The sequence below is a fragment of the Moschus berezovskii genome, chromosome 11 (assembly GCF_049115385.1).
Source record: "Moschus berezovskii isolate FMDL1 chromosome 11, NW_MosBer_1.0, whole genome shotgun sequence".
Taxonomy (NCBI): domain Eukaryota; kingdom Metazoa; phylum Chordata; class Mammalia; order Artiodactyla; family Moschidae; genus Moschus; species Moschus berezovskii.
Window position 1 is genome coordinate 12,347,552 of NC_142470.1, and position 27,003 is coordinate 12,374,554.

Below are 27,003 nucleotides of genomic sequence, written 5' to 3' on the forward strand. Positions count from 1 at the left end.
CACAAACAAGGACAACAAGCCCATGGCCCAGCCCTAACACTCACACGGGTATCTGCAGATCAACAGTCCTGGGTACATACACACACACGTACGTACACACACACACACACCAAAACACATCATGTGCACCCACAGGTGCTTCTCCCAGCATAGCCGTGCATCTGCCGAGGCGAGACCTGGCGGCTGGACAGTGAATGTCACAGGCCCCTCGGTTTCCCTGAGCGCACCCCTTCCCCTCAGCCCAGCACGGGGCAGGGGCAGGGGCTCCTAGCAAAGGGGACACTTGCCCAGCAGGTATCCCAAGCCCTGCAGCAGCTCTCCAAGGCTAAGAAGGGGCCAGCCATTTCCCTGCAGGCTCCCAGAAGTGGCCTCCTTGGGTCTCCAGGTAGAAATCGAGGCCCTCACAGGGGCTGGAGCTGCAGCCAGGTGGGCCTAGATGAGTCTCTCCTCAGGCGGCACCTTGAGGACACTGTCCATCTCCAGCCGGGCTCCGGCCACCTCCTGCTGGCTCGGGCTGTAGGTGCCCTCCGACTGGCGGCGCTTTCTGGCTGCCAGGATCCCTGAGAGGAGGCCCAAGAGGAGGAGGAGGAGGCAGGCGCAGGCCGCGGGCACTGCCACCTCCAGCAGCGGGAATGGCAGCGGCAGTGGTAGGCCCTTCTGCAAGAGACGGAGTAAGAGGCCTAAGACAGCAGAGCTGGGAGACCCCGGCCCCCGACCCCGGGCCCTTCAGAGGAGACGAAAAAAGCATCATTGGGCGGAAGCTTCCCTGAGAGCAAGTGAGGGACCTGGCCCTAGGGGTATGCGAGCAGTGCCTAGAAGCCACCTATCATAGCCACTGCAAGGGGATTCCTGTACAACCAAGGGCTTCCGGTAGAAGAGAAACACATTTATTGAATGCCCAGTAGGAGCTCAACACCGTGCATGGGATTTCACGTAAACCTTACAGTGATCTGATGAAGTGAGAGTGAGGCCGGCCATGAGGACAGGAATCTTTGGTTTGTTTTGTTCACCCGTGTGTCCCCAAAACGCTGAGAGGAGAGCCTGCTCAGTAGGCACTCGGTAAGTATGAGAGGAGAACACGGAGGCTCTGCCCAAGTTCCCCCAGACACACACGACTAGGGGCTGTTGAACCAGGACTGGCACTGCCCTCTGTCCACCCCCAACAGCATGCCATGCCATGCCCAGCTCACACCACCACCCTGCAGTCTCGAATTCCAGCGAAAGGTCCTTCCTTCAACTGGCCAAGGTGAGCCTCAGCGCCCAGCCCTACCACCCCCACGTCTCTCAAAAGATACCCAAACTGAAGTGATGGGACTTGATCCTTCCCGATCCCAAAGGGCACTCTGGTTTTTTAAAGATCCATGGAGACCATGCCTAAGCCCCAAGTGGGAGGTCTCTCAGGGCCAGGGGGCCTGTGCAGGGCATGAGGTGGAGTAGGCTGACCTGGTTGATGGTAAGCTCAGAGTCCCCCGGCTGGCACCTACCCCCAGGAGACACACAGACCAGGCTGTTGGGGGCCCAGGAAAAACAACTCTCATTACAGACAGACACCTGGATGCCCCGTCAAAAGATTCTACAGACCTGGAGCTCTAGAGCCCCAGAATCACAGATTTCCGGGGAGCTGGCAGAGGCCCAGGGTCTCAGATTCATTGGCCCTCCCTCCATCCCATGAGACCTCTCAGCCCACTATGGCCTGCGTCCCAGTCTCAGCCCCCAGCCCTGAAGAAGGTGCCCAAGGCTCTAGAGAAAAATTCACCCCAGCCCGGAACCAACCAGGGCAGGCCAGCCTCCAGCCTGGGGAAGCTGTAAAGCCATTTCCTCCCTAGGAGGAGGGCTGGAGGGAGAGCCAGAGGCTGTAAAGTTCAACTTGAAAGGAAGCATTTCCCCAGAAGCAGAGGGGATTGGGGTTTATGACCTGGCCCGCCAGAAGCCTGTGGAGATCAAGGCGCCTCCCCAGGCTTCATGCCCCCTCTTGCCGCACCCACTCCGGCTCACTTCTACCTTGGCCTGCAGAGTCTGCTCTGCCCCTTGGAGGGTAGGGGGCTAGAGGGAGGTCAACGCTGAGGCCGCCTGCTGGCCCCTATCTATCCACCCCCCACAACCCCCTTCAGCTGAGCCTGCCTTCAGGGCAGCCAAGCCTCCACTGACTCAGAGTCCTGGGCTCCCCAAATCTTCCTACTTTCCAAACCTGGCTCAGAAACCACCAGAGATTAAAGGATCCTATATCCACCAACGTAAATCCCAGAATTCACTGCAGTCCCTAGAGGAATGGTGGGGGTCCCCAGGCTCCCCGAGAGTGAACAGACCTCCTGTGCAGGGGTGTGAAAGGGCCCTGTCTCCTTGGCCTGCTACTCCCCACCCCGTGACAGAGCTGGTCCAGGAATAGCTCCACAGGCCCTCTACACACTCCCCCCCAACCCCCACAACATCATCTCACAAAGTCCAAAACAGGCTACCCTCCCCGTCCGCCATCACTCACCACCACTTCGCAGAACTGGCCTGAGAACCTGGCACTGCAGATACATTCGTACACCCCATCAGCTGCCTGGCAGGTGCCCCCATTCAAGCAGGGGTTGGCTTCACAAGGGATCTGACACCTGGGAGGCAGGGAAGAGGGTGGGGCTGAGAAAGCTGCTCCCTCCCAGGCTGCCTCTAGTTCCCCCAGCTCCTTTACCTCCTTAAACCCGCCCCCACACCCTCCACACCCAGGCCTCTCACCCGCTGTCCCCAGCACTGTCCCAACTTGGCTGGGCCCTGCCAGGGGGACCTAAATTGAGTACAACCCTCACTACGCAGCAGACCCCTTCACCCTAACACTCGTGACCAAGAATGACCCTCTCACTCCATTGAAAGCACGGGGAGCCTGTGTAAAGGCACCCGCCCAGGGATGCTGACTCCGATTGGAGGGCCCAGAACCTCTGTTTGCATAGTGTCTCCATGAGGTCCTGATGCTGAGTGTGGTGCTCTAAGAACCATCACTAGACAACTACTCTCCAGCAGGTGTCTGGTAACAAAGGATGATGGTCTTGGAAGCCCCAGAAGGAAAGATCTCAGGTGACAGAGGTGGAGTGTCCGGCGCAGTGATGACAGTAAGGGCTGAGAAGGTGGGCAAGGATCCACACCCCACTTCACCCACCCTGGTTGGAGGGGATCCGGAGGTCCACCCGCTGCCTTTGGATCTGTACTCTCCACACTCCCCAGCCCACCTCCCAGGCTTATGGAGCCCAGACCCACCTCTGCCCAGCAAAGCTCTCCTGGCAGCTGCAGTTGGCCCCCTGGGGCCCGTCTTCACACGGGTCGCCATTGAGGCAGGTGATGTTCAGGCTGCACCCCTCTGGTGGGACAGGCAACCTGAGAGAAAGCACAGGGGCTGGACTTGGGTCAGGACACACGGGACCTGGCCCACCCCCACGCCCTGTGGGTCACTCAGGTGACCTGAGCCTCTGCATCATCATCCAAGGAATTCAGGGCCACCTCCAACAGACCCTGCTGGAAGTCATGGAAGCGGTGTCTGGGGTGGAAGGGGTGGGACACGGGGCTGCCACTCTACTGCTCCAGCCCCACCCGCAACAAGGTGTACCACAGCTAGACCCTGGCAGAACCCTTGGTGCTCAGAGACCTTTGAGGAGCTGATGAAAGGTAAGGCCCCTCCTGGGGTAAGAGCAGGCTCCTGGACATAAAGCCTGACCTTCTTTGCAGGGAGAAGGGGAGTCACACCTCTACCAGACCCCCTTCCATAAGCTTGGCTCCGAAAGAGCTGGAAGTCATAACCAAACTGAATATGGGAAGCGGCCAAGACTCCGAGCATCTTTCTCTGCCCCTGTCCCACAGCATTCAGGGAGCAGGGAAATGTCCGTGGTGGGCAGCTTGGCAGGAGAGCCTCTTTTTTCCAACACTAGCTCTGGTTCCCCCACCCCCGCTCCCAGAGGACAGGTTTGTTTATCTCAACTTTAAATTCACCCGAGTGTCCTGTATTTTATCTGGCAATGCTAGGGGGCTGTTGTTCCCAAGTTCCAGATCACAGAGAAGTGGCTCAGAGGAGGGATGGGGCTGGCCGATTGAACCAGCGCTTCCACAGTCGGGCTTCCAGTCTAGTCTGTCCCATCCACAGCCCCCGGGGGCCTCCCCTCCACTCCTCACCCCTCGCACCCGGGCCACCCCGGCCGGCCGAGCGCACCTGCAGCGCGGGCCTGCGAAGCCAGGCGGGCAGCGGCACTCGAAGCGACCGTCGGGGTGCGCGTGGCAGCGGCCGCGGGCGCAGGGCGCCGAGCGACACGGGTCGGCGCGGTCCTCGCAGCGCGGGCCCTCCCAGCCCGGGCCGCAGGCGCAGGCGAAGGCGTCGAAGAGGTCGCGGCAGGCGCCGCCGTGCAGGCAGGGCGAGGGGACACACACGGGAGCGCCGCGGCAGCCGAGGTGCGGGGCGGGCGCTCCGGGCCGGGCCGAGAAGGGCTCGCGGGCGCCGGGGGCCGCGCCGGGCCGCGGGCGCGCCAGGGGTAGCGGGTGGCCGCCGAGCGCCACGCGGCCCAGGCAGCCCGTGAAGTTCTCGGCCAGCAGGACGCGCGCGGCGCCCGGGCCGCGCAGGAAGTCCAGGTCGCCGGCCAGGCCGCGCAGCGACCCCGGCGTCGCCGCGCCGTCCAGCCAGAGCAGCCAGCGCGACGCGGCGGCCGCGGGCTGCTCCATGGCCAGGCGCACGCGGTGCCAGGCGCCGTCGGCCACACGCGGCCCGGGCGCTGGCAGCACCGCGCCGGGCAAACCGGGGCCGCTGCGCACGCCGGCCGCCAGCGAGCCGTTGCGCACCGCCAGCCACACGGCGGAGGGGCCGCCCTCAGCGCGCAACAGCCCTGCCTCCGAGTCTCGCGTGCGGAAGACCAGCGAGAGGCCGCTGAGCGCGCTGCCCGACGACGCGTTGTGCCCGCTGAATTCCGCCGGAGGTCCCTCGCGGAACGTGGCCTCAGCCACACCTGCGGGGGCAGAGAGCGTCGGAGGACGGCCTCTCGGCCCCCACCCCAACCCAAGCACATCTGGGTGATGTGGCGACCAGTCACCGCCTGCTACCACCCCCCCAACCCCTGCCGTTTGGGCGTGGGGGCACACACACCCACCGAGGATCTAGTCCCAGGAAGTGTTCCCAGTACCTCATAGAACTCTCTTACCTCCAGAGAACCAACTCTGGGCACCCACCCTGCCCTCCAGGTCACAAACCAGGCAGTAACACCCCTCCCTTTGTGAAGCGGTGGGTGCCATCTCTGTGACTCGCTCTTCACTGCAATCCTTTGAACTGTCTTCTTTTCAAAATGCTGAGCATGGCCTTCTCCTGCAGGTCCCCCCATGGCTCCCCACTGCCCTTGGCAGAAAGTCCCAAGTTCTTATAAACCTCACAGGCCTTTGCACGTGCTTTGCCCCCTTGCTGATATGTCACTCCCTGTGCCCAATGTCTTATTTGCCCTTGAAAACCTAGCAAGTGCTTTCCTCCTCCAGACAGCCTGTCCTCTGGGTGCAGGGGACCGGGGCTGCTACCATCCTGCCCACTGTCCCTGAGCCCTGAGGCAGGTAACGGGTCTAACCCAGCTTGGGTGTCCAGCATGTGGGCTGCCCAGGGCAGGCACTCACAGACAAAGCCATCAGGGACCTCCTCACAGGTAGCAGGCGGGAGGCAGGGCTGGCCAGGACACCACAGCTGCTGGGCACATGTGGGCCCGGTGAAGTTGGCAGGGCAGGTGCAGTGGAAGTCATTCCAGGTGACGAGGCAAGTGCCACCATTGAGACAGGGCTCAGGCTGCAGGAGAATCGGGACACGGACTGGCTCAGGCCTGGGGCTGGCATCAGCCCACCACAAACATCCCTACAGCGGCTCTTCACTGGGCACCTACTGCAGATACATTACCTCCTCACAAACAGATAGAAAAGTAACCAGCATTCCCATATTTCAGATGAGAAAACTGAGGCTCAGGAGAAACCACTTGCCTGAGTCACCAAGGCAGTAAACAGAGGAGTCCAAGCTCACCCCCAGGCTATTCCAATTCTAGGGCTGGTGCTTTGTTCATGACCCTGGGTGTCCCTGTCCACCAAACAACTCCTGTAGAAAGTCTTGGGCAGCCCTCTGCCCAGGCCAGGGTGTCTGTCTCAGACCACAGCTGAGAGGGGAGGTATGGGGACCAGAGGGCAAGATGAGCTTGCTGGAAAAGAAATGAAAGCAAACCCTGCTCTGCCTTCAGCCTTGGAACCATGGGCAGGCGCCCCACCTCCTGGTGCTACCCTGACCAGTAGAAGGACATGCTGACTCCCAGAGGTGCAGGGCAGATCCTGGAAAAAGGACCCACCCCTTCCTCTTGGCACTCACATTGCATGTGTCCTCAGAGACGCAGCCCACGGTGAGGTTCCAGGACTGCCCGCGGCCAGGCACCCTGGGCAGGCTGGAGTTCCCCAGCAGAGGTAGAGAGAAGGGGAGGTGGAGGTCGTTGAGTCGCACGTCCTGCATGCAGCCTCGGAAGGGCCCACCCCAGGGCTCGGCGTCAGCAGGGAGGAGCCTGCCGCCCACATGCACCTGCTGCCCCACACCCTGCAGCTGCTCAGGCCCAAAGCTGAGTGTCACCAGGTGGCGGAGCCCGTCATCCCAGCGCCCCGGGAGCAGCAGAGCAGGACTGCCCAGCACCTCCGCCTGGATCTGGCCCTCGCTCAGGAACACTGTCAGGCCGGCAGCTGAGTCGTTGGTGAGCTGGAGCAGAAGGCCAGCAGACTCCCGGGTACGAATGAGAAAGGACACGGTGAGGTTGGGGCCTGGCGGCTGCTCGAGCAGGAAGGAGGCAGCGCCCGGGCTGCCCCCCAAGCCGAAGGTGGCAGCAGGGGCCTCTGCAGGGAGAGAGGGTACCAGGCGTGAGGCCTGCAGGCCAGGGCAGGCACAGCCGCTGCCCTGGGGCCCACCTGGCCCATGCCTCACCATCGGCACACGTGGGGCCACTGTAGGGCCGGGGGCAGTCACAATGGAAATGAGTCCACAGGTCCACGCAGACCCCTCCGTGGGCACAAGGCGGAGGCTGGCAGTGCTCCTGGTGCCAGCAGCCCAAGAGGACGTTCTCGCCAAGGTCCTCGGGCAGCAGGAGATGCCCGTCCACCTGCACATCCTGGAGGCAGCCTGCAAAGGCCATGCCGCCCAGCTGGGTGAAGCGGGACCCAGCAGGCGTGGGGGCCGGGGCAGCCGCGGCCACAGGACTGGAGGCCACACAGAGGCGGGCGGGGCAGCCTTCGTGCCAGAGCCGCAACTCCAGGACCCCCAGGCGGAGCGTCACCTCCACTCGATGCCAGTGGCCGTCATTGAGGGGTGGTTCCAGCAGCCTCAGGACGAGCACATTCTTGCCATGGCTCCAGAGTGTGGCCTGAAGCCTGGCCTCCACCAGCGCCAGCTCCACGCTGCCTTGAGTGTCAGAGCACGTGGCCAAGGCACCCACACGTATCGTGGTACGAAACCTCAGGGCCAGACCTAGAGAGCTGCCAGCTGGCACCGAAGCCCGTACGGGGCTCCCAGCCACCATGGAGAATGTAGTATTCTGGCCACAGAAAGGTCCATGGGTACCAGGTGGGCAGCGGCAGGTGTAACTGTGAACCCCTGACTCGAAGGTAGGGATGCAGGTGGCAGTCAGTGGGCAAGTGTGGCCCTGGCAGCCAGTGAGTGGCACAGAACATTCCGGCCCGCCCCAAGCCTCGGGGCACCCACAGATGTAGCCTGCCACGGCGTCTTCACAGGCCCCACCATGGAGGCAGGGCTCCGACAGGCATTCATCCACGTCTTCCTGACACGTCGGGCCTTCGGGAGAGACCAGGCCAAGGCTCAGCGCCAAGACCAGAACCACAGTCTTGACCCAGAGCCTACCCGCTTCTTGGGGCAAGGAGCTCGGTATCCTTCCACTGAACCCGTTCTCAATTCTCAAAGGACTTCTCAAGGTCCTCAGAAGTCCCCGGACGCTGGAATCCAGGGTGTTCCTTTTGTTCCCACATCTGGTGAGTCTCCAGGCCCTGTGCGGTCCATCCCCTATGCGCTCGCCAGCACCTGCTTTCCTCCCACCTTGCCCTCCTGGACTCACAAACTCTCTGAGCCACAGCCTAGTGTCCTCTAGGTCTTCAGAACCCCCTCCATCATCCGTCTCTACGAGCAGCCAGAGATCTAATGCATGACCTGGCCCAGTTCCTCTGCTGCGCAATGGCCCCTCACTCACCCTGGCACTCACGATCCCTCATGGCCTGGGCACTACCAGGTGTTCAGATGTCAACCCGCCTCCCTACAGACCTTGAGCTGCCTGTTCCTCCAAGCATTTCCTGGGAAGTCCTGCCTCTGGGGTTTCGCTCATACTGCTCCCTCTGCTTGGCATGGCTCATTCTCCCTAACCCTGCCTTTCAAACTCCTACTCATCCAGCAAAGCCCAAATTCAAATGGCCAGTCCTCTAGGAGGCCTTCTCTGGCTCTCAACCACAAGCTACTGTGTCCCTCCCAATTCCTTGCCTACTCCCAGGCACAATTCCCCGGAACCCTGCATTGAAAATATCTGTTTACACAGTTGAGATCTCCTCCAAGGGCCTGGGTACATCCTTGGTGCCCAGCAAAGGACATGGCATGGCCCTTATGAACAGAACAATGAAATGGGAGGGGGAGCGGGGGTGGGTGTATGCATCTGTGGCACTGGAGCAGACCCTGGCTCTAATGCCACCCCCGTCCCTCTGCCCTTGCTCTGGCAGTGGGGTCATCCTCCCCTCCAGGAGCCCCCAGATCAGGTACTCTGGCCCCAGCATGGACCTAGAGGCCACAGCCCCACCCCTGCTCAGTCACAACCTCCAGACAACCACTGAGGCCAGACCTGCCCGCGTATCCCAGCCAGGGGCAATCCAAACCCAGAGAAGCCAGCAGGACTTGAATCCTGGCCCCAGTCAGCCCACAAACACCACCGCCACCTTCTGGGGACGGCCGGCCCCAGCACCCCACCTCCGCCTGCCTGAGGGCCCCACCCTGCCTACCTGCCAGGAGCCACAACACCCGCAGGAAGGTCCCCAGAGCCCACAGCCCCATTGCATGTCTCCACGGAGGGGCTGAGAGTGGCGGGCGGGCACCGAGGCTAGGGAGCCGTGCTCCCCGCCTGGCCAGCTGCCTCCTCCTTCAGCGCGGACTCAGGAATGCCAGGCACTGGCCTCCCCCACGCCCAGCATAACCCAAAGGGAGGATGGCAAGGAGCCCAGCCCCAGAGCTGGGGTTCCCCCTCCCGGGCCCTGACCTCATAGGGCTGACCTCCCTGTCACCCATCAGCTGAGCTCAGCGTGGGGAGGAGCTGGGCTTCTGCTGACCCTACTGAAGCTGGGGGATGACACGCCCGCACTAGAGCCCCTCCGGCTTCCTCTGTAAGACGGGGTGGGGGGTCAGAGCCCGAGTTCAGGGGGCCCTGCTGTGAAGAAGCACAGTGCAGAGAGAGCCCTGAAGAGCAGGGCGTGCTGCCGTGGGCTTACTGTGCGCCAGGCACCCACGAGGCCGCTGCCTCTGGGGCAGGACTCAGGGAACCCCAGCCGTGGGGGACGCAGGAGATTGGCCTTCAGGGTGCCCAGGGGTGTTGGCCACCCGGGAGTGGGAGGCTGAACCCCAGCTTCTGTGTGTGGAAGGGACGGCGGTGATCACCCCCTCCTTCCCCTGGGCCAGGGAGTGGGTGCCCAGGAACTGTGCCAGGGAGAGGAGGCCCTGCATTCTGAGCAGGAATGCGGGCAGGCATGGGGGAGGTGCCACAGGCATTCCAGAGGAGCAGGGTCGCTCCTCGGGCTCATCAGTGTCCGCAGGGAAGGATGTCTGTGTGTCTGTGTGTCCACCGTACCCGAGGCAGGAAGAGGCCTCTGCAGGCCCAGCTCCCGCCCACCCTTCTCCAGACACTGTCCCCCAGCTTTCTGTAACACGCCCCCTACCCTCCACCCACACACCGCCCTGCCACTTCCACCTCCTCTATCCTGGCAGAACTGCCCTGTCCTCCCCGCAGGCCCTTGGCCTCTGCCCAGCCCTTCGATGTCAGGTGTCTAGAGCTCTCTCTGCCCATCACCCCACACTTCCTCCCGGACAACTCTTGGCTGCCTCTGACCCCAACTGCCAGGATGACGCTCCTGGCCCCCAGTCTCAGGTCCCTGTCCTGGGCCACAGACCCCAGATCACCAGCCCCCAGCCAGACTCCTTCCCATGGGAGCTCCACAAGCAGACTCAGGGTGGCCAACTGAACCTACCATCCTCCACCCAGTGCCACCCAGGGCTGAAACTCAGCCCGCACCTCTGACACCTCCCACTCACGCCTGGAATAACCCTCAGGACCTGGAGCGTGCCCCTCATAAGCACTTCTCAACCTCCACTCCCAAACATTTTCCCTCCACTCCCACCCCCTAAGCCCCGGTTACAGCTCAGCCCTCTCTCCCATTGCCTGGGCCTCTGCCCCTGCCTCCTCCCTGATGTCCTTAACGCCATCAACCCAGCCTCCACACATCAGCCAGAAGGGATCTTCTGGCCCCAGGCCCACCAGCTCTGACCTGACCCTGCCCCAGTGCCCACCCGACCCCGGGCACCTGTGTAGCCATCTGGACAGTGGCACTGGAAGCCATTGGGCAGGTCCTGGCAGAGGCCTCCACTGAGGCACGGCCGTGAGGCACACTCGTCCACATCCTCGCCGCAGTCGTCCCCTGCAAGAGGCCCAGCTGTGGTTCCCTCGGCCCCCTCAGAGCCCGGCTGGAACTGGAAAGGGCCCATTTCTACGGCTAGGGAGACTGAGACCCAAGAGAAATGCTTGAACCCAGCTCCAGCATCCCTCCCCTGCGCCTGGAAACGACAGACCTGCTTCCCTGGAAGTGGGGCAGGGGACTCACCCTCAAAGCCTGGAGGGCAGCGGCACACGAAGCCAGCAGCCTGGTGAAAGCTGAAGTCACCTGGGAAAGTGGCCTGGATGCCCCCATAGAGGGTCGGATCCGAGCGCTGCAGGCACTGGCCCCCATGCTGGCAGGGGCCCACCGCACATTCGTCCTCATCCACCTCGCACCGCTCGCCACTGTAACCTAGGGACACACACGTGGGCATCAGGTCACAAGGGGCCACCAAGCAGCACTCCTCCACTGCTGCCAGGCCCGCCAGGGCCAGGCTGGGACAGCAACTCAGAAGACCAATCCAGATTCTCTGAGGCAGGGGCACACAGGGGACAGGAGTGACCAGGACCGCCTTCACCAGCATTATGTGACCAATATCACTAGTGCTGCTAGTATCACTGAGCACTCTGCTCCTGCAGGGCCCTGTGCCAAGGCTTCATGGGTTTTACTCATTTACTCGATTGGGGGCGGGAGGAGAAGGGGACGACAGAGAATGAGATGACTGGATGGCACCACCGACTCGATGGACATGAGTTTGAGTGAACTCCGGGAGTTGGTGATGGACAGGGAGGCCTGGCGTGCTGTGATTCATGGGGTCGCAAAGAGTCGGTCACGACTGAGCCACTGAACTGAACTGAACTCCTCACAACGGGCTTCCCAGGTGGCTCAGTAGTAAAGAATCCGCTTGCCAAACCGGAGACCTGGGTTCGATCCGGAGAAAGTTCCCCTGGAGGAGGAAGTGGCAACGGACGACAGTAGTCTGATAATCCCAGGGACAGAGGCGCCTGGCAGGCTACAGTCCATGGGATCGCAAAAAGTGAGACAGGACTGCGCGAGCAGGCAGCAGCAGCGGCTCCCAACAGCCCAGGAGTAAGTGCTATGATCAGCCCTGCCTCGCAGATCGGGAAACCGAGGCCCAGAGAAGCCGCAGTCACGTGCGCGCACTCTGCACCAGCGCACACCCGCGCTGGCACCCCAGGCCTGGCCGCCGCAGCCCGTGCGCCCGCCCCCCGGAAGCGCGCGCGCGCACACCTGGCCAGCAGAGGCAGCGGAAGCTCCCGAGGCCCTCGAGGCAGGACGCGTTGTTCGCGCAGGGCGCCGACGCGCACTCCAGCACCTCCAGCTCGCAGCGCTCGCCCTCGTAGCCCGTGTCCGCGCAGTCGCACCGGAACCTGAAAGGGGCGCGCGGCCCGAGCTGAGCACGTGCCCGAGCCCCCAGGCCTCTGCCTCCGCCGCGCCCCGCCTCGCGCCGCCCGACCCCCGCCGGCCCAGCGCGCGGCCTCCCCGCCCGGGGCCGCGGCCTCCCGCTCACCCGTTGACCAGGTCGCGGCACACGCCCCCGTGTGCGCACGGCTGGCTCTGGCACTCGTCCAGGTCCAGCTGGCAGCTGGCGCCCCCGTAGCCCGGCGCGCACACACAGCGGTAGGAGCCCACGCCGTCCAGGCACGAGCCCCCGTGCAGGCAGGGCGCCGAGGCGCACTCGTCTACCTCCGTCTCGCAGGTCACGCCTGGACAGGACGCGAGACAGACGGACAGTTGTACGCCCAGAGGGAGAGCGAAAGAAGCCGAGCCAGGCTGACCCCAGACCCACTCCAGACAGTGTGACCAGCAGCGCAATGTCAGGATCCGGAGAGGATCCGTTGGTGCGTCTTTCCAGAGCAGGTGTTTCTTGAGCCATCAATGGCAGCGAGATGGAAACAACACAGACCTCCCTGCCCGCTAGAGCTCACCGCAGTCTGGCCCGGGACACGGGGGATTAGTCAATATTACATAAATGAGGATTGATTTTTTTTTTTATTTTGATAAGCACTACTGTGAGTACGTGCTAGATCCTGTGAAGGCAAGAGTCAGGGTCTTAGCCTGGGGATCGAGAAGGATGAGCAGGCATGCGCTGTACTGGGATAAGGGGCTGAAGTGGAGAAGGTGGAGCGAGAAAGGGGTGGTGACAGGCCTTGGGGCCAAGCAACACGATCCGACCACACCCTAAAAGATGCAGGCGGCTGACTTACACGGTCCTTTCTACAGTTTAGAAGGCTCGCTGTGCTGGCTTTTTGTGGAGGGTGCAAGGAGGGACCCCAGCAAGGAGAGGCACTCCCCAATGAACGATGCTGGACCAAGGTAACCAGATCCTTCGGGTTTTCCCTGTACGGTCTTGCTTTTATTTATTTAATTTTTTTTTAATCGAAGGATAATTGCTTTACAGAACTGTGTTGGTTTCATACAAACTACCATCTTGCTTTTAAAACTGAAAGTCCTTTAAATGCCATGTACTCAGTGAGTGATATAAACACATTGTAAATTTCAGTTTTCTAATAAAAAATAAATTAAAAAAAAAAAACCCTGAAAGTCCTGTGTCCTGGGAACCCTCTCAGTCCTGGACAAAATTAAATCAGTTGGGAGACTTGCGGGAGGGGCTGTGTTGATGAAGGGGGATAGAGGAGCTCAGAGGTTGGTTGCTGCTGGAGTTCATTGTGGAGCCCACTTGCCATCGAACACTCCAGTGGCCCTGCCTCTGCTCCCTCAGTGGAATTGGTCATGGGGGGCCAGGGACCCAGCTGGCTCCAGCTGGAACCTTCCCCCATTCCCGGCTCAGTGAGCACAAAACAGAGCCCCTCCTTCCTGTGACCCAGCCCCACTCCCACCCTCTGTGCCAGGGGGAGCCAGGCCCAGGCCGCCTGGAATCCCAACCTCCCCCGCCTGGCTCAGAGCGGAAGGAGGAGGAAATGAATCACAGCAGATGCTGCCCCCACTCACACCCACAGCTCACCCAGAAAGCATTACCCAAAGCATCAGTACTGCACATCCGGTCACGCACACACCTGCTGGCACCCCCAACCCAGATGGGTCCCACAAATGTATTCAGGGAGCCCAGACACCCGTGGATGCTGGCAGAGACAGAGGCCTTTTGCATGACCTCCTCACACGCCCACAACTAATCTGTCCAGACACCTGCGCTCTCACGTGATGAGAAAGGTACACAGAACCCACTTCCCAAGTTTCATTTTCATCTCTGTGCCGAGATGTCTCTCCATGATACAGCTCCTCTCCTGCAGCCCAGCCCCCCAGTCTGTATGCCTAACTCGGTGTGACCTCAAACTGCCCTCTGTAGTCAGAGGGAGTCATCTGAATTCAGGAACCCAGAGTGTCCACACTGCAGGCTCCCTGCCGCCCTAAGCCCGGCCTCACCCCCAGACCCGTCCCAGTTGTGCCCTCCTTCCCGACAGGAGGCAGTTGCTCCAGGTTGCTCTCAACTTGGAGCCTGGATGGGACTGGGACAGGGACGTACTCTGGAGGAGGGAACTGTCCCCCTCAAGACAGCAGAGATCCCTGGGGGGCCATCTACATTACAGTTTGAGCAAGATCACCAGTGTCTCTGCAGGAGCTAGGGGGGTGGCTACTCACAGGGGTGGGGGGTCCGCATGACAACCTGAACCATACCAGGGGTGTTCATGCTCTAGAAGCATCAGATGAGCCACCAAATGACAGGTCTGGAGTGAATCGATACTAGAAATACTGTCTAGACATGGCCTCATTAAAGCCAAACCAGGCCTGTCTGCACTTTAGCCCCAGAGACGCCTGAAGGGTGTCTCCGCCCCCAGCATCACCTGAACCCCACAAGGGACTGAAATAACATTTGTCCAGTGCCTGTTCTGTGCCAGGCACTGTGCCAGCTCTCACGCACCCACATTCTCATTCAGAGCTGCCAGGGTAACCTGAGAAGCATCAGTTCCGCAGCACGACCAACAGTGGGTACACTCCAGAACTGCCAGGGTGCCTAGAGCGAGTCTCTACGCTAAGGCCAAAGCCAAATTCACGATCTGACCTCTCTGAGTCACAGACGGGGCCGACATTACACATGCCTCCGGGGACAGCTGGGGCCATTACCTTCATAACCGAGGGGGCAATGGCACTCGTAGCGATCAGCCAGGTTGTGGCAAGTGGCCCCGTGGTGGCAGGGCCGGGACGCACACTCGTCGATGTCCAGCTCACAGTGTGGACCCTGGAATCCAGGCACACAGTAGCAGCGGAAGTCATCAGGCCCTGGGCCCTGGGCCACACACAGAGCGCCGTGGTAGCATGGCTGACTGGCACAGCCCCGGGGCTCCAGGGGCACACAGGTGTAGCCAGCATTCTCTGTAGCCTGGCACTTGGTCCCTGGAGCACACGGGTCTGAGGCGCAGGCGCCCAGGATCTCTGAAGGCACCGTCCCTGCAGAGAAAGGAGACTGGTTGGGCAGGGTGGACAGGGGCTACTGGGACACCCCTCTCCCCACACCCAGGTCCATCCCCAGATCCCAGAGTTGGTGAGCAGCGGAGGTCATCTGGACTCAGGAGAGAGGGCCAGGAGGTCTACAGACAAGGTCCCAACAGGCACCCAGATCTGGGAATGGTCTGGGAAGTGTCTCCACTGTAAAGGAGGACCCAGGTTGCCTGACTCCCCAGGCAGAATTAGTGAGCAGACGCCCCCTGACCCTGTGAGCTTCGTGCTCCAGTGCCCGGACATCCCCACAGCACCCCTTGCAGGCAGGCAGGCAGGCCCTATCGGGCCCACTTTACAGAAGAGCGGGTCCAGGCTCAAGTGTGAAAGTGAGGTCTCTGGCCTGAGTCCTGGCTCAGCCTTTAAGGTCCATCTGCGTGCTCCAGCCCCACCTGGGGAGGGGTCCCTGGCCTCCCACTGCCCACTCCGCCACTCCTGCTGGGGGTTCCGTAATTCCATCCCTACGTGAAACTGGAGATGGAGGACTTCAAAGGCCCCTCTCCCCGCTCCACCCCGCTTCCCCTCCCAGAACTTCTCACCGGATCTGCCATCAGTAAATGTGAGCGGCCGAAGTGGCCGTGGTCACACGGTACAGGGCGGGTAGTGAGACGTGCTGACCAAATCCCCAGCTCCAGCCACTGGACACATCTCCGCGGGGCAGAGCTCCCTCTGTTAGAGGGTCACCTCACAATCTGCGGCCCCCCTCACCCCCCCCACCCTCCTTTGCTAAGAGCCCATCAGTGCTGAGCTGGTGTAAGCTGTGGAGGCAGACAGCCCTGGGTTCCAACCCCAGTTCAAAACAAGCTGTGAGACCTCGGGCAAGTCATTTCTCCTACTGAGGGATGATAAGGGTATGTGCCTGGTAGGATGAGGGCGGATTGCAAGCCTTGGGACGGCAGTCAAGTGCCCACACGTGCAGAGAACTCCGTAAGTGATGGGGGAAGGGAGCAGCCCCCAAGAAGGAGGCACACCCCCACCCAGGTTGTCATCCAGACACTAACCAGGCCCCAGCACAGCTTCGAGCCCTGTGCCTTCCCTCCCCTCCCCAGCGAAGACCCCCAGATAAGGCTCGACAGCCTCTCAGGCGTCATCCACATTCCAGCAGGCAGGGCGGCCCACAGAGGTACCAGCCAATGATCCAGGGAGAGACCTGCTGTCAGCCCCACCCCCGGCTCCCAAAGCATGTGGTACAACTCAGCACGGGCTCACTCCAGGACATTTTCACTAAGTCGGGGTTGGGGCAAGCACCCACCCAGGGCCAGGCCTGTGGCAAGAGGGACAGAGTCTCTGAAACACTGTCCAGCCAAGGCGACCTGGGGCGTTAAGGTTCACAGACCCTCTCTACCCACAGCCCCACTCCCCCAAGCTTAGTCTCATGGGTGAGGACAGGGGGCTTCTGGGCCTCTGGGAGGGACTTATGGGCTGCTTGTCTTTCTTTTTCCCACCCTGAGCCATGATGGCTGGTCAGTACAGAGCCTAGTCCCCCAGGGGTAAATAGTCTGAAGGAGGGGGGAGGATGCTGTGATGGGCATCGGACCAGCTTGTGTGTGAACAATGGGGTGTTAGCAGTGCCCACCTTGGGGTGTTGTGAGGAGCCACTGAGGAGATGTGAGTGAAGCCCTGCTGGGCACCCGGGAGCCTTCAGTGAGAACTCTGGCCATTTTGACCTGGGTCCCTGGACCCAGCACCCTCAGGAGGATCACAGCTCCCACTGTGAAGGACCCTGGCTCTTGGGTCCTGTGCCAACAGGCCTTTCATTTGATCCCGACAAGGTGTCACCCCTCATGTGTGTAACCCAAGGGCTTTTGTTGTTGTTGTTTAGTCGCTCAGTCATGCCCGACTCTTGCGACCCCATGAACTGTATCCTGCCAGGCTCCGCTGTCCATGGGATTTCCCAGGCCAGAATACTGGAGTGGGTAGCCATTTCCTTCTCCGGGGGATCTTCCTGACCCAGGGATCGAACCCCAGGGATCAAATACCCCACATTGGCAGGAGGATTCTTTACCACTGAGCCACCAGGAAAGCGTGACCATCCTAAGGGATCCCACCCCAATCTAGAGATTTGCCCCTGATTCAGAACCCTCTATTTCATAGTAGACTGGAGAGACAGCGCTTGAGGGGACAGGGAAGGTGCTTTGTCACCGAAGGAGCAGGTGGCCCCAGGAGACAGAGCCCAGCCCCACTAAGGAAGGAGTTTTCCTGCAGGCACAGAGGGAGGGAGCCCTCTGTCCCAGGAGGCATGCGGTGGTGCGACAGTCTGCACCAGAGGGACAGCCATCTCTCTTGTGTAATCTCCGTTTTCACATTTACTTTAGGGGGTAGACAGTGCTATCATTCCTTTTTCACAGTTGAGAAAAGTGATGCTCAGAGATAAGCAACTTCACAGTTTCCCAAGAGGGCCTGGAATCCAAACCCAGGTCTCACTGCTCCAGAGCCTCCACCCTGGGTGGTTCCAGCATCACCCCAGGGCCTGTATTAAGAATACAGATGCTAGGGCCCCACTCCAGACCCAGAGATGCAGAACTGTTGGGTTCCGGGGCCCAAGAATCTTCACTGCAACATGCTCCCTGGGGAGTTCTTTGCACACTGGGGCTTGGGAACAAGCACTGACCTTGGACTGTCTGCCTCCAGGGAGCCAGCCCAGGAGGCCAGGCTCCCCCAGGGCTGAGGGGAGGAGAGGTGAGGATGGCGGGTCAGAGGAGGGGCCTTCCTGGTCTGGCTGGAGGGGGCGTGGCCTGTTGCCAGGGTGACGAGGGGCCTGTGCTTATCTTTACAAATCCCTCCTGACCTCTCAGGCTGCCTGGGACGACCTGGCCAGGGAAGGATTAACGGACGCTCGCCCCTCCCCTCGGACCTGCTGCCCTGCCCTGGAAGGCCCAGAACCCACCTCCCGGAAAGGAATTTTCTTCGTGCAAAGGACAGGATTCTGGTAACAGGAACAGTTTCGTGACTGCATGTGTAGCTGCGCCATGTGTCTTACATCTATTATCACATTATTGAGTTTGATTCAAACCGGAAAGGATGGGGGCCATTAAGAAAACTTCGGTTTAACTTGCCCAGGATCATCCCTCAAAAAACTCAGCAGCAGATCATTTCCAGACTTGTGAGAAGTCCACGTCTCCCAACGCTTCTGAAACTCCCATCCTGCAAACTCTAAATTGCCACCCACGTATTGTCACTTTAGAGCATTCTAGCCCAGCCTCCCCCAGGCACTGAAAGAGACTCAAGACTCAGAAGGTTTGCCTAAGCGTGCAGTTTCCAATATCAGCCTGGGCGGAGTGGGCAGTCTTCCCTGTCCATCCTGAACCCAGCTGCTAGCAATCCCAGGGTGCTCCAGGCCTTGCTCAGTGCCTAGTAATGCCTACATTATGTGCACTTGTAACAGGCCTGGCGAGAACCGCCAGCTACTAATGAGAAGTGTTTGCTGAAAGTGGGTTTTGTGAAGCTTCTCATCTTGACAAGGTAAAAAAGAGAATATATCTAAGAAGCCACCCAAGATCCTTTAAGACATGCTTCTGGGGAAAAAACTATCCATCTAGTAGCATGAGGCCCCAAGGGCAGGGCTGAAAACAGTGCAACGCAACTGAAACCTAGCCACTGGGAAAGGGCTGAATGACTCCAACAAGGGAGGAGAGTTTGGGACAGTCTTTTACAAGAATGTTTGTCTCCTGAGGTTAAAAGGCAGCATCTTGATAACCCCAACAATAGCCGCACGGATCCACTGCCTATACTTTGTCCGCATTGGCAAATCCCAGTGTTTCCAAACCATGATCTCAGAGGGCTGGAGCCATGAAGGAAGGAACTTTCTGGAAGGAGGATGAGGCCAAGCAGATGGGTTTCCAGGCCTGCCACCCCAACAGGCCACTTTTAACTGTTAGTGGCCTCTGGCTTCTGTCTAAAATTTCCTTTGAAACGGGGTTTCACACCAAACCTAAGTTAGAGAACCACTGCATTTTCTTGCTGAATTCTTGTAGCAGCTCTCAGCATGAGCTGGTTTGCTGCCTCTAGACAGAAGCACAGAGAAGAGAGGTGACTGTACATAGACTCGTCCCATAGGCAGCTGTGATATCCTGGCCCTGCCACACACCAGGTGTGATTCTGGGCAAGTTACTGACCTTCCTGGGGCCTCGCTTTCCTCCTATGTAAACTGGGGGTATCAGAGTTGACCTCACAGGGCTGTTGTGAGAATTAAATTCCATCATGCTAGTCCAGTAGCCTTGGACCGCAAGGAGATCAAACCAGTCCATCCTAAAGGAAATCAACTGAATATTCACTGGAAGGACTGAGGCTAAAGCCGAAGTTCCAATACTTCGGCCCCTTGACTCAAAGAGCTGACTCACTGGAAAAGACCCTGATGCTGGAAAAGATTGAAGGCAGGAGGAGAAGGGGACAGCAGAGGATGAGATGGTTGGATGGCATCACTGACTCAATGGACATGAATTTGAGCAAACTCGGGGAGAAGGACAGAGGAGCCTGGCATGCTGCAGTCCAGGGGGCCACAAAGAGTTTTCCATGACTTAGCAACTGAACAACAACAAAAGTCCAGTAGCACAGTGCCTGCCATGTAAAGGCAGGCGTATTATTTATTCATTATCTTTACATGGGGCAAACAGTGACTATCCAACAAATCCTGACATTAGGGCGCTAGTGTGTGGCTCCTTCTCCCCGCCTCTGTCTTCCAGGTCCCCACGCAGTTCAGGCTGGAGGAGGACCTGGGTTTAGGGGCTGGACTCGCCACCCCTTTGTCAGCCGGGCTCTCTGGGTGTGCAGGCGGCAAGGAGGGAGGGATGTGAGAGCCCGACGTGCCCCACTGTGCTCCCAGATGCCTGGCGCTCTCCTAGCAACCAACCAGGCTTTTGTGGCCAAGTGGGCCCAGACGGAGGGGCCCCACTCAGGGCCTGGCAGGGGTGGGCGGCAGAGCCAGAGGCCCAGGGCATCCAGAACCCCATCCCCTCTGGAATGGAAATTACTTTTCAAGTGATGTCATCTCCCGCCCCTCCCCTCCTGGCAATCAGGCCCTGGGGTCCTGGTCTCCAGAAATACTCATGCCCATAGCACCCCCACCCAAGCTTTCTGGGGATCCTCAGGGAGGGGGCTTCCCATGCTGAAGTCGTAAGGGAAAAGGCCGGCCCTGGGGATCCCAGCAGGGCTGGGTGGGGGTGAGTGTGTGGTCAGTGTCCGTTCCCTCCTGCAGCACTTGTCTACTCGGTGTTCACTCTGCCACAAGGTTCGTGTGAAGGTACGTTAGCACATGAGTGCACACCCATGTGTGTCACTCACAGGTGGGTGTGTGTGCTCAAGTGCATGGGTGCTGGGTCTACATGTGCCTGTGGACACCTGTTCATATGGTGGTGTGTGCCCTGGTGCACGCCACCTGACTGTGCTGCTGGGAGTGTGTGCATGTGCGTGCACATGTGTGTGCAGGGGCGCGTGTGCATGTGTGTGCATATGTGTGCATGTGTGTGATCAATACGTGTGCACTGTCGGGTTGGGGACAGGCACCAGATCCCCAGACCAGGACTCCGTGCCCCTCGTGCAGAGAGCAGAGAGCAGGCCCCCAGCTCCTCTTCGATTTGCCTCAGGGCCCAGTTTATAAGCCCCCATCCCTCCCTTCACCTGTTTCCTCCCCTGCACACGGGGCCTCATCCTCCCCAAGGGTCCGGCGTGGAGGGGAGGCGTGGAGGGGAGCGGAGACAAAGGTTTTGTGAGCTGGGCCCTGTTAGAGGCTGAAGAAGGTCATAGGTAGGGGCCTGGGGAGGGTGCTGGCCCCATACCCTGGGACTCTGAGGAGGTGGGGGCTCCCCCAGTGGCTACAGAGGCCAGGCCACCCTCCTGTGCAAGGCTTCCCAGGCCTGGCTCCGTAGCTATAGTGACCGAGACAAAGCGTCCCCAGACCCCCCAGGAAGAATTCCAGCCCGCGCACACGTGAATCCACTTGGACAAAAGCAAAAACCTCTTGGTGAACAGTCTAGCTTCACAAAGCCCTTTCAGCTTGATCTGGGAATGCCAGGAGTATGGGGGGCAACAGTACACAGCCACCCCCCAGGGACCCCAGAGCATCCCCAGCCCTGTCCCCCCGCAATACACACACACCCATGAAAGCGAGGCAGGGAGAAACCCTGGGTCTCTTTCCCTCTTCCCCACCACAATCCACTGGGCTGGGGTCTGCGGCCCCCACCCCATGTCCCTATGTCGAGAGCAGAGACAGTTCATCTCACTCGATAATTTATGCCCCACAACTCACACTGAGATACAGCTCATCACACCAACTGAGCCTCAGACACAACTCCCGGCTCGTGCGGGACAGCTGTCCCACCTCACAACTTTAATGCGTCCACAACCTGCACACAGCTCACATCAGACACCCCCAGACTCGGGCCTCACAGGCAGAACACCCCAGCCCAATGCCCTCCACCCCCCGCCTTACAGGGTACAACAGCCCACCCGTTACCCAGACCACAGGGATCACAGCTGGCCAAGATCCCCCAGAAAATCCCCCTGGATGGCACAAGCTCCAGCGCCCCACAGCCGTACACCCTGTGCTCCCCACCGTCGGGCCTGGCACCCACATGGACTGCCCCACGGCCTGGGGTGTCTGTTTTGTGGACAGACCTAGCCCCAGGCCCCCCAAGCCCGGGACCGCAACTCACCAGCTGGTAGGGCGAGGACTGGGGCCCTTTGCAGCAGCAGCAGCAGCAGCAGCAGAGGCGCCGAGGGCCTGGGGTCCCGGGTCCCAGGCCGGGCCAGCGCCATGGCAGCGCTCTGCTCTGTGGGAACAGGCGGCCTGGCTGACTCCACACCCCCCTCTCCCTCCAACCAGCACTAATGCCGTGGACAGAGGCCCAGCCCCTCCCCCGCCCTCCCCTCCCCCTCCCCCTTCCCCCCTCCCCTGCCCTCCCTGGCGGCTCCACCTTGAGCCGCGGTCTAGAGGAGGGGTCTGAGCCACCCCTCTCCCCCAGGCCCAGGCTCCAGGCTCCAGACGCGGCCTCAGGGGCCGCCGTGGGCCTGACCTCTCAGGGCCCACCCCTCTCTCCCTCCAGAACCGCGCCCCCCCACCGCCTTGTCCTCCCACCTCTCAGGTCCTGCTGCCTCAGCCTCCCATAGACATTTCTGTTCTGGGGGCTGTTCTCACCAGAGGACCCAGCTACTCCCAAACCCTCCCAGCGATCCCACCCTGCCCCTCCCCACTGTCTCTCAGCTCCCTCCCCAGCCTGGCCAAGCTCCCCTCCCAGACCTCCTCTCTGCTGGAAGCTGCAGCCCCTACCACTCAGCCTGGTCCTCCCATCCCGCTCCCTCCCAGGGCTCTCTCCCACCCGCCAAGGTGCCCACCCCGTCCCCATCCCCCTCCTCCCTGCCGCTGAAGCCCCCCTCCCCACATTCAGCCCACCACCAACTCCTGGCAGCTCTTCCTTCTCAGAGTCCCTTGGTCCCTCCCACCCCTTCTCTGCACTCCCACATTGCCACACACAGCCCCTCTCACCTCAGCCCCCAGGCTAAGGCCCCCATTCTCACCACCCCATCACCAGACAAACTGAGTCTCTTCTATTTCTCCCCTTTGCCTAGATCTTCGCCTTTGCTGTTTATGACTCCACAAGCCTCCCTACAGTCCAAGGCAGCCCATTACAGCAGCTCTAAGTGGCAAGCTTTCCCTGCGCCACTGCTGGGAAGTCCTTCTTGTTGTCTAACCTTACATTCTCCTGCTGCACTTGATGTTTGCTTGCTCCAGGCTGGAGAGGGGAATAGTATTTATTTGCGTGGAGAGGAGGAGTTCTTTCGAGGACCTGGACCCAGGATTCTAGGTCATCTCAAAGGCACTACATTATCAAAACGCAGCCCATTCTTCCACTGCCCTCAGCTGCGGTGAAAGGAGAATCCCCTCACTGAAAGGACTTCCTGAAATGAGCCGCTGGCCCCTGCCAACTCATCCCTCATGCCCCAATTCCGTGACCATGGACTCGGGCCACCCAGGCCCTCTGCTGGGCTCTGGATGTGTCCCTGACACCCCGAGGGCACAGTCTGGAGAGACAGACCTGAGTAACTGATGGAGTGCCGGGCTGCGTGGGCGGAATGGGCAATGGTCCGTAGCCGCTCCGGGAAAGGAGCGGCGGGTGTCAGGCAGGTCACGGGCAGCGATGGCTCTGCTGTCCTTTAGCGCAGGAAGTGCTGAGAGGGAGCCGAAGGCCTGGGTGGGTCCTTGTCTAATCCCTGCCCCATCTCCACCCTGCGGTCTGGGTCCTTATGGGTGGGGCTTTCTTCTTGGTTTTTACAAGTGAAGTGTTAATTGCTCAGTCCTGTCCGACTCTTTGTGACTCCATACATTGTAGTCCGCCAGGCTTCCCTGTCCATGGGATTTTCCAGGCAAGAGTACTGGAGTGGGTTGCCATTTCCTCCTCCAGGGGATCTTCCTGACCCCAGGATCGAACCTGGGTCTCCTGCACTGCAGGCGGATTCTTTACCATCTGAGCCACCAGGGAAACCCTGGTTTCTGGAGCTCCCCACCAAAATCATCTTTAATTCTCTGCCTCTCTCGTATACCAGGAACCTCTCCCTGCTTCACACGGAAGCCCTTCTCCACCCTGTTGGGAAAAGTACAGTCTCGTCAGCTGAACAGATCCAGGTTTGAGCCCAGTTCTACTACCGACTAGAGAGTGACCCCAGCACGTGAATGCTTTTTCTGGGCCTCAGTTTCCTCACCTATAAAATGGGGGTGAGGAAAATAATAAGCTCTCTTTATTCTGCTTCTCAGAGATCCAGGCAGCCCCAAGCAGAGAACAGGAGGACCCCAAGGTTCCCACAGCCCCCCTGAGTCTCTGGTTATACAGACACAAACACCCACATTTTTACAGTGAGCTCTGGGATCAGAAGGGTGCCTTTCTGAGCTCCCATTCTTAGCCCTACTTCTGCTTCACTGACTACACTAAAGCCTTTGACTGTGTGTGGATTCTTAAAGAGATGGGAGTACCAGACCACCTTACCTGCCTTCTGAGAAACCTGTATGCAGGTCAAGAAGCAACAGTTAGAACTGGACATGGAACAACAGACTGGTTCAAAATTGGGAAAGGAATACGTCAAGGCTGTATATTGTCACCCCGCTTATTTAACTTACATGCGGAGTACATCATGGGAAATGCCAGGCTGGATGAATCACAAGCTAGAATCAAGATTGCCGGCATAAATATCAACAACCTCAGATAATGCAGATGATACCACTCTAATGGGAGAAAGCAAAGAGGAACTAAACAACCTGTTAATGAGGGTGAAAGAAGAGAGTGAAAAAGCTTAAAATTCAACATTCAAAAAACCAAGATCATGGCATCAGATCCCATCACTTCATGTCAAATAGATGGGGAAAAAGAAACAGTGGCAGATTTTACTTTCTTGGGCTCCAAAATCACTGCAGACAGTGACTGCAGCCATAAAATTAAAAGACGCTTGCTCCTTGGAAGGAAAGCTATGACCAACCTATACAGCATATTGAAAATCAGAGACATTACTTTGCTAACAAAGGTTGGTCAAGTCAAAGGGATGATTTTTCCAATAGTCATGTGTGAATGTGAGAGTTGGACTATAAAGAAAGCTGAGTGCTGAAGAATTGATGTTTTTGAAATGTGGTGTTGCAGAAGACTCTTGAGAGTCCCTTGGACTGCAAGGAGATCCAACCAGTTCATCCTAAAGGAAATCAGTCCTGAATATTCATTGGTAGGACTGATGCTGAAACTGAAGCTCCAATATTTTGTCCACCTGATGCGAAGAGCCAACTCCCTGGAAAAGAGTCTGATGCTGGGAGGGATTGGGGGCAGGATGAGAAGGGGGTGACAGAGGATGAGATGGTTAGATGGCATCACCGACTCAATGGATATGAGTTTGAGCAAACTCTGGAAGATACTGAAAGACTGGGAAGCCTGGCGTGCTGCAGTCCCTGGGGTCGCAAAGAGTCAGACACGACTTAGCGACTGAACAATTTCAACCCCACCCTTTCCCCACGCCCGGGTCCTGTGGCCTCCACGCGCCACCTTGTGGCCAGAATGGGGAGTGTTCTGCGAGGTCTGGAGGTCACCGAGGCGGGCGATGAGGACGCTGAGGGAGGGATGCGAGAACTAAACACACCGGCAGAGGGAGCCCGAGTGAGCAGGAAACAAGGGCCTGGGAGTGGGCGGCGGGCGGTAGGCAGGACCGAGGTTGCCCGCGGCAGACCGTCGTGACGCAATCCCCGGCCTGGATCTGGAGAAGAGCCGGTAGGAGTAGGCCAGCACCTCTGAGAGGATGGTCCCTCGGGAGAGTCCACTTCCTCCATCGTCCCACAAGGAAGGGAGAAGGAAGCCAACATGACCTAATTTTATCCCCTCAAGGACACTGCAAGGTCAGCATTGACCCCATTTTACGGATGAGGCAACTGAGACTCGGAGACTGGACGCTCAGAGTCCCGCGCTAATCAGTGCAGGGGCGGGATTCGAACTGAGGAAACCCTGTCATCGACCCTTTCCCCTCCCGTACTTCTGACTGGAGGGTGACTACTTGCACTCCACTCAGCTCAAGAGTTGTTTGCTGCCTGCTCCCTGGTCAGAGAGCTTCCCTTGTAGCTCAGGCGGTAAAGAATCTGCCTGCAGTGCAGGAGACCCAGGTTCGATCCCTGGGTCGGGAAGATCCCCTTGAGAAGGAAATGGCAGCCCACTCCGGCATTCTTGCCTGGAGAAATTCCATGGACAGAGGAGCCTGGTGGGCTGCAGTCCATGGGATTGCAGAGTTGGGCACGACTGAGCGACTAACACTTATGCTTATTTATCCTGTAAGACGGTGAGTTTACCATCAGATATTTCATCGATCGTTTTACTAATAAGTAGCTGAATGATTCGGAGAAGGCAATGCAACCCACTCCAGTAATCTTGCCTACAGAATCCCTTGGACAGAGGAGCCTGGTGGGCTGCTGTCCATGCGGTCGCACAGAGTTGGACACGACTGAAGCGACTCAGCATGCCTGCATGCATTGGAGAAGGAAATGGCAACCCACTCCAGTATTCTTGCCTGGAGAGTCCCAGGGACAGAGGTGCCTGTCGTCTGTGGGGTCGCACAGAGTCGGACATGACTGAATCGACTTAGCAGCAGCACCCTGGTCAGAGGCACCCAGTCCTGGGGTGGGTGCCCACGAACCATAGGGAGATGTAGTCATAAAGCTTAGTGGTCGGTAGTTCCTACTTTAGTGTCTTCTCTAGTGGCTCAGTGATAAAGAATCTGCCTGCCCTCAGATACAGGTTTGGAGATACAGGTTCGATCCGTAGGTCAGGAAGGTTCCCCTGGAGTAGGAAATGGCAACCCGGTCCAGTATTCTTTTCTGGGAAATCCCATGGACACAGCAGCCTGGTGGGCTGCAGCCCATGGGGTCGCAAAGAGTTGGACATAACTGAGCTCCCACTTTGGCATCAGGCCCCATTCATTTGAATCCTGACTTTGCCCTGTGCCCTTAGGCAAGACTTTGTTGGTCTGTCTTTACTTCTGTGAACCTTAGCTTCCCCATCTGTAAACGGGCAATACTAGTGTCTACCTCCGAGCTCCCTGAAGAGAGAGGGCTACTGCCCCCAGGGCACTGCATCTCCCTTCCCAAGGGCTGCGTGGTTACTGTCTGCCCCGCACTCTGCACCCCTCTGCCTTGCCGATGCCGGTGGCCCTCCGAACGGCTCCGTCCCCGCCCCCACGCTGGGAGGCCGCGGGGGGCAGGGGGCTTCCGGCTCCTTCCTCCAGTGCTGGGTGCCCTTACGACCGCAGCTCCGCTGGAGGCGCTCTCTGCTCAAGTAACCCTGGTCTCTTTGGGGCAAGTGCGGGGCTACCTTCAGCCCTACCTCACTGGGTCTCTCCAAAGCCTTCCTCACTGTCAGCCACCCCCTCCAT

General features: G+C 59.4%; 1 protein-coding gene across 1 annotated transcript; it reads right to left on the reverse strand.

The window, feature by feature from the left end:
* On the reverse strand, positions 1 to 27,003 carry CRB2 (crumbs cell polarity complex component 2). Its single transcript, XM_055401170.1, has 16 exons — positions 26,960 to 27,003; positions 25,228 to 25,341; positions 23,151 to 23,266; positions 21,771 to 21,887; positions 14,749 to 15,072; positions 12,176 to 12,371; positions 11,896 to 12,035; positions 10,870 to 11,055; positions 10,573 to 10,686; positions 6,938 to 7,801; positions 6,341 to 6,849; positions 5,611 to 5,776; positions 4,178 to 4,961; positions 3,235 to 3,351; positions 2,480 to 2,597; positions 1 to 657 (listed from the first exon to the last, which is right to left on the reverse strand). The coding sequence occupies exons 1-16, from the start codon at positions 27,001 to 27,003 to the stop codon at positions 433 to 435; spliced, it is 4,134 nt and encodes a 1,377-aa protein (XP_055257145.1). The 3' UTR covers positions 1 to 432.